This window comes from Mandrillus leucophaeus, unplaced genomic scaffold (assembly GCF_000951045.1).
Source record: "Mandrillus leucophaeus isolate KB7577 unplaced genomic scaffold, Mleu.le_1.0 Scaffold115, whole genome shotgun sequence".
In the NCBI taxonomy this organism is placed as follows: Eukaryota; Metazoa; Chordata; class Mammalia; order Primates; family Cercopithecidae; genus Mandrillus; species Mandrillus leucophaeus.
The window spans coordinates 5,953,396-5,965,952 of NW_012099765.1; the positions used below are offsets into that span (position 1 = coordinate 5,953,396).

At 45.9% G+C, this 12,557-nt stretch overlaps 1 protein-coding gene across 1 annotated transcript in view; it reads right to left on the reverse strand.

The window, feature by feature from the left end:
- SLIT3 (slit homolog 3 (Drosophila)) overlaps positions 1 to 12,557 on the reverse strand; it is a gene marked incomplete at its 5' end in the record, with an annotated part of 547,731 nt that overhangs the window by 134,352 nt on the left and 400,822 nt on the right. Inside the window, one exon of the mRNA XM_011997974.1 lies at positions 9,908 to 10,049. Coding sequence (XP_011853364.1) covers positions 9,908 to 10,049 — 142 coding nt within the window. The remainder of the gene's footprint in view (positions 1 to 9,907; positions 10,050 to 12,557) is intronic.

Below are 12,557 nucleotides of genomic sequence, written 5' to 3' on the forward strand. Positions count from 1 at the left end.
CAGGGGATGTAGCGGGAACAAAAGGGATAGATGGGAAGAATGGGCTCCCTTGAAGCCTACAGCTAGTGGATGCACATTTCTGGCTGGGATGAACCCATTCATCTTGAAGAGTAATCCCCGCTGCAGAGTTGGGGAGACAGTCGTATTAATTTGTGCCTCTGCGATCTCATCTTCATTGGGGGAACAGAGTATTTGTTACTGGAACCGCTAATGGAGCAGTTTGCCAGCAATTTTCCCATTTCAAACAACATCTCAGCTGCTAATGTGGAATGGTTTGTCAGGCCAACCCATAACACAGACAAATCACTCTCCAGGCAAAAGGAAGGGGGAAAGCGGGGAGAAAGGGGAAAGGCGGGTGAGAGGAGAGAGGGAGTATCAGGACATATCATTCTTGGCTGCCGGATGAATAGAGTCTACAAATGAGACTGCCACGGTCTATTAACAATGCCTTTGTACCCTGCTGGAGGGAGGCGGGGAGTGCACTTTACCGGGAGCACCGTCACAGACCTGGCTGGCCAGCTCACGGAGAGCCACAAAAGCTTGCCACGGGGTCTCAGAGACTGTGGGCTACTGGATACAGCCACCCACAGAGACAGCAGACTCGAGGCAGCCTGCCTTGCCTGAGAAGTTCCAAGGACATGCTCATTTTCCAGCTGAGCATAGAGCTCAGTAGAGATTTCTTAGCCAAGGCAGCAGCTCCATGGATCTCTGGGGCTGCCAGTCAGGTGGTGCGTGCTCTCCAGGAATCCCGTCATTCACCTGCCACTGTGGCAAGGGATTTCAGCTGGATGATGCCTCCAGGGAAAGCCACTGTCTGTAACAATGGCAACCCCCTCAGTTTTTGCAAGAGGAGCCACTGCTCCCAGCTGCAGGCCAATGAGCCTATGCAAGTCAGGCCAGCACCGGGTGTGAGGTCTGCGGGCTCTCTATGCAGTTCCTAATCAATTACCCTCCATCTTAATGATGGGTGCAAGAACTGAGGGAGAGATAAATCAATGAACTTGATGTGACGCTGGCCCCAAGGAGTTGGAGAATCTGGTGATAGAGGCCAGCCCAAGACGGTGCATCACAGAACCAAATTTTATTGCTACCATAATAAACATCAAGAGCCATCATTTATGGGGTCTAGTTGACTATGTCTATTATCCCTTTTAATCCTTCCACTTGTGAGGTAAACCATATTGGCCCAATTTTGCAGATGAGGAGAAGAAAACCTAGGGAAATCGAATAGCTTGTCCAAAGTGACAGGGCCAGGAACTGGCAGAACTGATACCTCTGTTTCTATCCATTGGATACGCTGCCTCTATATACTTGTGAAAATGGAGGAACTGAAGGGGACTTTCTCAAAGTCACAGAACAGTTTCAGGGATTAGGGCCCCAGGACTCACACACTGAGTCATCACGTGGCCTCTGTGGAAGTAGGTACTCAGGGAAAAGCTGCAGGAACCCAGAGAAGATGAAATATAGATGTGAATATACATAAGACATGCAAATTGAGTGCAAAGGTGTGGCTTCCGAACAAAGAAAAAAGAATTCCAGGCTTAGCCTGTTCAGCCTGGCAGAGATCTTGCTCTGCATCCTGCACACTTGCTCACTCTGCCTTTTGGTTTTCTTTTCTTCTTCTTCTTCTCCTTCTTTTTTTTTTAAGAGACAGAGTCTTGCTCTGTCGCCCAGGCTAGAGTGCAGCGGTGTGATCATGACTCACAGCAGCCTTGAATGCCTGGACTTAAGTGATCTTCCCACCGCAGCTTCCTGAGTAGATAGGACCACAGGCCCGTACTACCATGCCTGGCTAATTTTTAACTTTTATTTTTCTAGAGACAGGGTCTCACTATGTTGGCCAGGCTTATCTCAAACTGCTGGCTTCAAGCAATCCTCCTGCCTCAGCATCCTAAAGTGCTGAGATTATAGGTGTGAGCCACCATGCCTGGTCTGGGTTTCATCCTTGTCTGCAGTCGCTCAGCTTCTCAGGCTGTTTTGGGCACTGGCTGAACACCCAGCCCCTCCCAGAGTGCCAAGGCCATTGCATGATGAGGGTCAACCCTGCCCAAGGAGGCAGCAGGAATTTGTCTGTGGTGGGAGTGTGGTTGTGAACACTTTGTGTACCTTCAATGTAAAGGAAAGGAAAGGGAAGGGATAACCATCACCACCACCATCACCACCACCACCACGAGCTATGATGGATCAGGTGCTCAGATATTAGACACCAGGCTGAGAGTTTCACATGGTTTGTCTAACTTAATAGTTACATTCTATGAGGCAGAGCTTATTGGTTATTACCGCCTCCACATTAAACATGAGAAAATGGAGGCCCAGAGAGATTAAGTCACTTGCCCAAATTCACAAAGTCAGGGAGAGGTAGAGCTGGGACTCAAAGCCAACTTCATCTGATTTCAAAGCCCAAACTCTCAATCACCAGTCTTTGCTGAATACCATTTGGAGCTGAAGGACCTTCATTTTCTTAGTCCTTTCCAGCTCATCCACAGGGAAAATGGCCCCTTTGTCATGGGAGCAAGGTTGGAAAGTGTGCACACATGTGTGCGTGTTCACATGTGTCTCTGGGCAGCAGGTACGCCTGGAAGGCTTTGCACTTAGCCTAGTCCTGCAACCTAGAACAAGGATGCAAAGGTCCACACTCCTAGTGTGAAAAGCTCAATGGAAAGGACAAAAAGAAGCATTCGCATCAGCAAAAACTGTCACATTTAGGGATGGTCTGAAGCCAACAGCTGATTTAGGTCTCTCTTAACTGGCACATGTGTCTGTCTTTGTCTGGTAAACATTCTTCAGGCTGCAAACTGATTTAATAGAACTAGCATAAAAACAAACATACAAATCAAACATCTGAGTGTCTTCCCGCACCAGCAAAAACAATGGGAACATCTGATGGGGATTTCAGCCATTTGTGCTCTGTATTGATTTGCCCTAGTTCCTCAGATGCTGCCTTAATGATCTGCCATTTGCAAACATGTGACTAAACACAATATATTTCTAGCAATACAGAAGTCAACATTATGTCAGGGAGACTGGCAGGGGCACGGCCGGCGCAGGGGCATGTCTGCAAGTCACCTGGTTAAAAGGTCCTGGAGTGTGTGGAAACATTGGTGGTGGTGGTGGTGTTGATAATATGATAAACATCTACCATTTATTGAGGGCTTTTGATATGTCAGACACTGTCTTCCTCATACACTGGCTCAAATTATTTTTTTCCAACAGTACTATGAACCAAGTAGTATTATTAATATACCCATTTTACAGATGAGGAAATAATGGTACAAAGAGGTTAATTTTCCTAAGGTCAGATAGCTAGTGAATGGTGGAGCCTGAGTTTGAATCCAGGTTGGTCTGGTTGAAGTGCCTGTGTCCTTGACCCTTAGGCTATCCTGCTTCCCACCTAGAAGACACTTTTGTGGTTTAACTCTTTCCCATCTCTCTCAGCCTTCCTTGACTTGGGAACTCTTGTTAGGATGTCCAGATCATGCTGAAGGAAGGAAGCACTTTGTTTATTCTTCCTCTAAGTCATCCTGGGCTAGTTGGATGGACCAGACAACTCAGACCCCAAAGGTTCAGTTCCTAATGCTTCCCTATGTTGGAAGACGGCTGAAAAGGAAGGATCCTTTTAAGGTTATGCTCTGGGCACACCTTCTGGGGAAGTCCCTTTCTGGCCTCTCTCTTTCTTTACCACTGGTCCTCATGGTTCTTCAGAAAGGTAGACTGTTGGCTGGGCACGGTGGCTCACGCCTGTAATCCCAGCACTTTGGGAGGCTGAGGCGGTTGGATCACCTGAGGTGAGGAGTTCGAAACCAGCCTGGCCAACATGGTGAAACCCCATCTCTACTAAAAATACAAAAAATTAGCTGGGCATGGTGGTGGGTGTCTGTAATCCCAGCTACTTGGGAGGCTGAGGCAGGAGAATCACTTGAACATGGGAGGCGGAGGTTGTAGTGAGCCGAGATCACACCATTACACTCTAGCCTGGGCAACGAGAACAAAACTATGTAAAAAAAAAAAAAAAAAAAAAGAAACAAAGAAAGGTAGAATGTCTTAGACTCTCCCATCCAGCTTATATGTTTGATCCATAGAGAAGATGAGGAATGTAGGCATATCTGAGAAAAAGCCATTCCCAACCTGTGCTGTGTGTAGACACCTGGAATTGCCTGCAGAAGGCAGAGGTACAGACACAGCACAGAGCAAGATTTGCTTTTCTTATTCTGTGCATGAGCTCAGGTGCCACAGAGGAAATTATTTTTTTGTCTTAGAAAAAAATGGATGAAGAATTGCATGGGAACTTGAGACTAAATCATTCTGTGATGACACATACATATACATGTGCATAGGTTTTTGCTTTTTACATTTTTTTAGTAGCTTCGAAACAGTGCAGTGTGCTCACTTTCTCCATGTTATGTTATTTAATCTACACGGGAGATTTCTAGGTAGGTATGATGACCCCCTTTATGCAAAGTGGAGAACTGAATGAGGCATGAAGATGTTAAGGAATGTGCTTTAAAGTAAGAGGCAGAACAGGGATTCAAACCTGCTGAGTATGGATCCCAAGGCTCTCTGCCACTCTGTCTCCAGAGTTCCCAGCCACTCTGTCTCATCAGCTTCTCCTTCATACCACCTGCTCCCATGCCACCCTATCATCCCTCCTTCCATGTGGCAGTCCCACACATGGAAACCTGGTGCTCTCAGAAAATCCAAGAGTCACTGACGTCTATGATTTCTAGAACATTTCAGCTCTTTGGTTCTGTTTGCTGGTTTGTTTTGTTGTGTTTTTAATTCTGTGTGTCTTTCAAAACCCCTGGGGGCTGGTAAGAATGGAATATTTGCTGTTGTTAAGTGGCTGCCTCCCTATCTCAGAGAGACAATGTGGTTAAGGTGGGGCAGGGGGAAAACTAAGGCTATTTCCCCCACCAGATGCTCTCACTTATGACTGGACATGGAAATCTGTCCATAGCCTCTCTTCATGGAAGACATTTAGCTTCCATAGCGGAAGATATGAGACATGGGATACCACCATGGGGAGATACAGAGCAAAAGTGGAAGATGGGACTCTAAGGACAGATGGTCCCTCCAGAGCTTTTGAAGACTCATAAGGGCGTCTGAAGACCACAGAGCAGAGGAACATGTGGGTCTCTGGGGCTTCCCATAATCTAACCCTGCTGGAAGCCAGAGCTGGTTCAGAGAACCGACAGGGTGCAGTGAGAATGGTGCCATTGGTGGGAGCTCAGCTTCGAAGAAAATCTGCAGTGAGTCATCATTTCGCTATGGGTTCTCTGGAAGAAAGCTATTTTTAGAGGAATTGGCTCTGGTATTCGGGGACACCAGCACACACTCCTCTGAGCTGCTTTGGCTTGGGAAGCATCGGAGAGAGTCTGCAAGACTGCTTTGCATGAGAGAAAGTCAACTCCCTCCCCTTCCCCTAAAGTTGGGGAGTGCAGAGCCCCTCCCAAGGTTAAGGCAATTTACGAGAATTAATAATAGCTAAGGATTGAGAAGAGGGAGTGGAGAGTTTAACATGGTACAAAACATTCCTAAGGAGGAAGTACAAATCTGGATTATATGGGTGGCCATGGACAAGGGGTGGAATTCTCAATAAGAAAAAGAAAAAAAAAAGCCACATTTGGATGTCTTTGGAATGATAAATCAGATACCTCCCATTCATCCTGGGGTGCATCCTGCTGTTTCAACTCTCTGCTCCCTTTTTTCTCATCTTCCCACCCATCTGCTGACCTGTCACATGACAAAAGACTTTTAGGCCATCACACAGGTCCCCAGATACATGGAAGAAGCAGGATCCCCCCTCCAACCCACTCTCAAGTTCTCTCTTACATGTCACCTCTTGAACTTCCCTATCCAACCATAGAGACTTGTCGCCTCTGCTTTAATTTTTCAGTTTCATTTTATCACAGAGGAGGAGGAGGCAAGCACAGCAAGAAAAGTCCTGGGCAATCCATCTGGTAGACCGTGGGTGCCTGATACACAGGGGCAGTCTTATTTACATATATGAATACATTTGCATGAAGATGAGCTACTCCCAGGTTCAAGTCATAATGCAAGTGGCAAGTCTAGTTCCAGAACCTATTCTCTCAACCATAACCCTTCAAAGAACTGACCCATGTTTATGGAGGAATCTTTTGTGTAGGTAGCTCCAGCTCCTAGGATGTGGTTTCTAACTATTGTCATCATCCTAATAAAGGTCGTGGTGATAGTTGTAGTATTTGCCAGTGTGAACTAACAACAAGCATTGTTAATATAGTATATCCTATGGACCAGACACAATGCTAAGCATTTTACTATATTCATTCACCTAACTTTCTTAAGAACCAGTAAGGAGGTGTCATTAGCCTCTGTGTTTTGCAACTGAGGAAACCAAGGCTCAGAAAAGTTGTCTGTCCATGGCTACAAGGCAGAGTCAAAGCTGGAATGCATGTCTGCTGGGATCCACAGTCTATACTCTTAACCTCTTGGTTGGTTGTCTCTGTTTATTTCTGGAAACACTCTAGCTAGGATGGTCATTCTCAGACTTTTGGATTTCAAAGACTAGGTGGTGACCAGACCTTTTATTTTGCCAGTTATGGCAATCTGTGGTATGTGTACTATGCAATACACATAAATTATAATTATACAATAATTACACATATATAACACACACAGACTACTCTGTCTTCAGTGGTTATCATTTTATAAAATAAAAGACATTTTTAAAAACAATGATAACAGAATAAGGAAGTCCAAAAACTTAAAGGATGCTCCTTTAAACTGAATATTTTTGCTCAATAGAAAAATATCACATTGTTCTTGTTTTTCTCACTTTACCTGATAACAGGGAAAAACTCAATCATAATAGACAGGCTTTTGGCAATTACTGTTCAAGCTTGTCAAATTGCTTTTAAACTTCAACACATCCAGGTGTGAGTCCAACCTTCCAGGTATGGTCTGGCCTGCACAAAGCCCACCTCTGATGTGATTATCTGCAATTTCTCTCTCCTGGAGAGCTGAGCTGTGTATCCATGAGGTCCAAGCTGAGAGTATAGAGATGTGAAGTGGAAGCGGGGTGGCAGGCCCAGAGCCCCTCAATCAGGGCTGGGGTGGGTTCACTGGCTACAGCCTGGCTACCTGGACTGGACTCTTTCATCAGACTGCAGTTTTGGAACCTAGCCAAGGGACAGTCTGTGGCTGCCAAAGAGAAAACATAAAACCTGGCAGATGGAAGGAGAAAAGAATAAGATGGGGCAGGGAAGGAAAGGAACGATACATAGGAATCTGAAATGAGATGAGGGCTGGTGAGAATTCTGTCTTGAACATCCATTGTGGGAGGGCCAGAGGCCCATTGTGGTGTGAATGGTGAGGGAAGGGAAGTGAAGGTTAACTGGGTGGAGAAAGAGATGGGCGGAGGGGGGAAGAGAAGAGGGAAGACCGTGGGTAGAGCAAGGTGGAGAAGGGGAGAAATGCATCAAGGGAGGGAGAAAATGATGAAGAGGAGGCCGGGCGCGGTGGCTCATGCCTGTAATCCCAGCACTTTAAGAGGCCGAGGTGGGTGGATCACCTGAGGTCAGGAGTTCAAGACCAGCCTGGCCAACATGGTAAAACCCTCTCTCTACTAAAAGTACAAAAAATATTAGCTGGGTGTGGTGGCAGGCACCTATAATCCCAGCTACTTTGGGAGGTTGAGGCAGGAGAATTGCTTGAACCCAGGAGGTGGAGGTTGCAGTGAGCCAAGACTGTGCCATTGTACTCCAGCCTGGGTGAGAAGAGCGAAACTCTGTCTCAAAAAAAAAAAAAAAAAAAACAAGAAAAGAAAAAAGAAAGAAAGAAAGGGTAACAGTGCAAAAAAGAAAGAGGGCAAGGATAGGAAAGAAGAGGAATGATGGAAGGAGGGAGATATTTAAAGTAAATTAGATAGCATGTTGGAAGGCCATAGGAGGAACAGGAGAGGTAGGTGAGGACTAAGTAGATTCTGTAGAGGGAGAGCTCTCTAAAGCTATGGCACTGGACCACAGGGACCGAAGGAGAGGTGCATTAAAACCCTAAGGGAATGAATTGTCAGTGTTTGTGGAAAGGAAGGCGGAGGGCCGCAGAAGGCGGGGATGGCAGGAAGAAAGGACCCTTTATTGATCAGCTCCTGCCTGCCAGATGGTATGGAGGCACGGGTTGTGTCTGCTAGGGCTGGAAAATGGGACTGTAAAGGAATCAAAGAAAAGCTGGCAAAGTAGGTGAAGAAAGAAGAAGTGAAGACTCCACTCCACTGGTAAGTCATGTGCTTCTTCCCATTGCAATCAAGGTAAAGCCAAAGTCTTTAACACATCCCAGGATGTGGCCCCTCCTTACCTCTCTGATCTCATCCTGTTACCATCCCTTTTGTCTACTCTACTCCAGCCACACCGGCTTTCTGGAGCATCCGGCCCACTCCAGTCTCAGGGCCTTTGCACATGCGATTCCCCCAACCTATAATACTCTTCCTCCAGATAACCGTTTGGTTCTCTCGCTTATTTCCTGTCCTTTTCTTGTTTTATTTTTCTCCATAGAATCTACCTTCTGACATGTTATCTAACTTACTTTACTTTGCTGCTCATTTATCCCCGCTACCACTAGAATGCAAGTGTTATACAGGCAGAAATGGGTCTGTTTTGTTTGTTCCTGTCTTTCCAAGCACAGAACAATGACAGGAAAACAGTGGGCCCACAACAGATGTTTACTGAATGAATACAAGAATGAATGAAAGAGTCAATGGCCCTCAATTGGAATGCATTAGGAACAGAAGGGCACACACAGGGAAGGGGAAGAGGAGGAGGAAGAGGAGGAGGAAAGAAGAAAGGGGGGAGATTATGACAAAGCAGAAAGGCAAGGGGAATATGTATCTTTTATTTGGGGGGATTTTATCGAATGATGTTCTCAGTAGAAGGGTTCCATATAATGATCTTTTTAATCAAGCCAACTAAAGGTGAAGGCAGAAAAATGAAAACAACAGTTGCTATTTAAAGAGTAACCTTGAGGTCAACGTTGACTGGCCCTCTACTCATTTTAGAATGAGATACTGGCCATTTTCTAATGTATGAGGGGAGAGTGGACTAGACCGAACTATGTGGACAAATACATTTTACTGGAATTTTTGACATTCATGTATACACAGAGACATACACAATCTTGTGTCGTTACCTAAAAAAGATCTAATCGAGAGGACAAAAATCACATCTGAGGTAATTAGGAGCTCAGTCCTCCTCTCAGATAATGGTAGCTAAGAAATGAGTGAATCATTTATTTACGTCCTACTACTTCCACCACTATTTTACAGAGTGCCTGCCCATGTGCAGAGGACTGTATGAAGTGCTCCACAGGTAGTATTTCATTTAGTTTTCACAATGACCCATTGAGGTGTCATACCATAAGTATCACATTAATATAGGTGAGAAAACTAAAGATGAAAGAGACGTTATTTTACCTGATGTCACACAGCTAGTAAACGGTATGGCCAGGATACAAATACAGTGTGACTCTAAGGCGAGGATTGGCAAACTCATTGGGACGGGCCAGAGAGAACATACTTCAGGCCTTGTGGGCCAAGCAGTCTTCTGTGACAGCTGCTCAATACTGCCATACGAGACCAGCCATAGGCAGGACACACATAAATGGATGTGGAGGTATTCAAAAACATTTTATTTACAAAAATAGGCGGTGGGAATCCTTGGCCCCCAGCTACAGCTTGCTGATTCTGATCTTGAGTCTATGCTCTTGACCACTGAGCTATCATAGCTGGGAAAGTGTGGGAGGACAGCAAAGAGATTCTTGAGTGTTTTTAATGGTTAGCTCCCACAGCCCCACGTGCTGATGGCCTAGTGGGTGATCGGCTGGGACAGGGAGCTGAACTCGCCAGGGACAGTTGTCGGGGGTGTCAGACAGGTGCACTTACATTTCGACGATGCCCTCTGGCAAGTTGGCAGGAATCTCCGTCAAGCCCTTCCCTCGACAGTCCACGATGTTATTGCTGCATGTGCAGGGCGAAGGGCAGGAGATGGAGTTGGCATTGCAGGATGGGGGCTCCGAGTGGGGGGCTGTGGAGCCAAGGCACAACAGTCAACTTATGTCAGTGTCAGGAGCTGCCTGGGCTTCTGTGTGCTTAACCAGCATCCTAAGGGCACAGCATGACCTGACAGCCGTCTGAAAAATGATCACCAGCTGACATCTCCTGTCACCTGGGAGACACAGGTGCCACAGGCTAAATATTCAGCAAAGAGGAGAGAGTCTGACCTTGACCTCATTGTCTGAGTTGCTCCACCTGCTCTGTTGCCCTGTCATCTCCATCTTTCAGAGAAAGAGGGGCCCTCAGAATCAATCACACATGAAAATACGCTGCTAGAATCCAAAGAGCTTATGATGGGACCACTTTCCCAAGGTGCATCTTGGGTTCTGACTTTTAGCTGGTGAATGGATGCTGAGTGTAAATATAGCTTTTAGACCTTTCTCTAGTGGCTGCAAGCCACAGGGCTACCAAAACCAGGTGGTAGAATTTCCCCATTTGGGGCATTGATGTTGTTGAAGTGTTAATACCCCCATCAGCAGCTACACCCAAGGCATTTCCAAATGGCTTCTATGTCTAGGAAACATGCAAATAAAACCTATCTCACCTGAAAAAAAGGTGAATAAGTTACTACATATTTTGAAGCCAGCTGTTAATTTTGTTTGAGGTGAGAATCAGTGTGAATTTCAAGCAAAGTGATAGAAAGCCAAGCAAATAGTACCCAAGGAGCTCATTTAGAAAGCCAAATGTAGATAGACATATCCATTACTAACCCAACTCAAGACTCAAAGAGTCACCAGGAATCTAAATCACTTTCTCTGGTGGTCACATTAAATCCTGAATACAAGAGGTAAATGCAAATATTTTAAAGACATTGTAAACATTTTCGTGCTATGACTATTCCCTCAAAGTGAGGTAAGACTCTTAATCATACGGTTAGCTTTCCAAATGTGGATTTTTTGGTCCAATATAGAAGCTCAACCCCACATCCCTCCCAGGACCTCATCCCACTGCTGCTGGATGCAGCCAATGGGGGTTATTTCAGTGTCTTTCCAGATTGCCCTCTCAGGGAAAAGAGCCATGACTGAGACCAAACTTAGATGAGGTCTGCAGATTGCCTCACTGCTTGGACATGGGGCCTCTGGTTCGGGGCTCTTAATTGTAGATTAAACACAGAACATGAAAAAAGTCTGCAGGGAAAAAGTGATTTTTGGTCTGGCCCCTGTTCACTGGAGAAACTGAGTCTGGGAAGCCAGAGTGTGTCTAGCTATTGGGGTTGAGCCAGACGACCAGCTGAGCCTGGTGTCCTATTGGGACGCTGAGGCTTCAAACAGAGGGTCGCGCTCTCCGCGTTCAATAGTCCTCATGGGCCCGAGGGTGGATCCTCCTGTAGGGGCTCCAGTTGACATCTACAGCTTAATTTGGAACGTTCACCTTCCCAGAAAATACCAGCCCTATGACTAAAGATTCGTACTTCCCTTGACCTCACTTACATATACACAAAACAAAAACTGAAAACATGGCCTCAGAGTGGGGATGTTTGAGAAAATATTCTTGGCCAGGGTACATGGACCTCCAAGTTGCCAGTGCCACACAAGTGGATCTAATGGAGACCATGGAAAATGCCAGAAAGATGATGACTTACACTAAATTCCCAACTGGAACATTCTCCTAGACAGAGTGATGATACTGGCTTTCTTCCAAACTGGGAAAGCCTTTACACTTCTGAGAGAGTGGAAACCACAGAGAGCCAACCTGTAAGAGCCTCGGCTCAGGAACGGGAGAGTGTTGTGGCTGAGACTGTGGGCTCTGGGTCCCACCACCTCTATCTGATTCCTGGTTCTATCACTTCATCCTTATTTCCCTGTGCCTCAGTTTTCCCATCTGTAAAATAGGGAAAATAATAATACTTATTTCATAGCATGGTTTTGTTGTGAAGGCAAAGGTAGGTAATGCCTGAGACGTCTTTAGAAGAATACACGGCACAGGGTAAGAGCTTGGTAATGCTCGTTGTTATTATTGGGTCTGCTCTGCCGCAAATTGTAAGACCTTTGGCAAATCACAGTACCTGTCTCTGAGCTTTTTTTGGTACCGTGTCAGTGAATAAGGAGTTTGGATTGCATGATTACTGAAGTTCTTTCTGGGAAGGAGTGCAAATACCTAACATCTTTACCTCCTCTGCTCCAGCTCTCTTTGCAGACAGCAAAGGGAATTCTACAGTGTGAAAGGCTCCCATCCCATCACCCACATCAAAGGGAGGTTGGGAGCGGTTGGCCTCAGATGTCAGGGTGTTTGAAGTACAGATGGCGTTCCCTAAAGAAAACTGCCAAACCTGGCCTTCCACATCAAGAGAAGAGCACACCTGACAAAGCCAGGGAGAATCCCCACACTTGGGACACCTTCCTGTTTGGAAATGTCACGAATGGGAGTCTGAACTCTTGCATTTTCCATCTGTTCAGGCGGAGGGACTGGACGGCCCTCCCTCTTTCGATCTGTGAAAATATTACTTGAATGGGGTGTGTCGGACAAGGGGAAAGAAAGA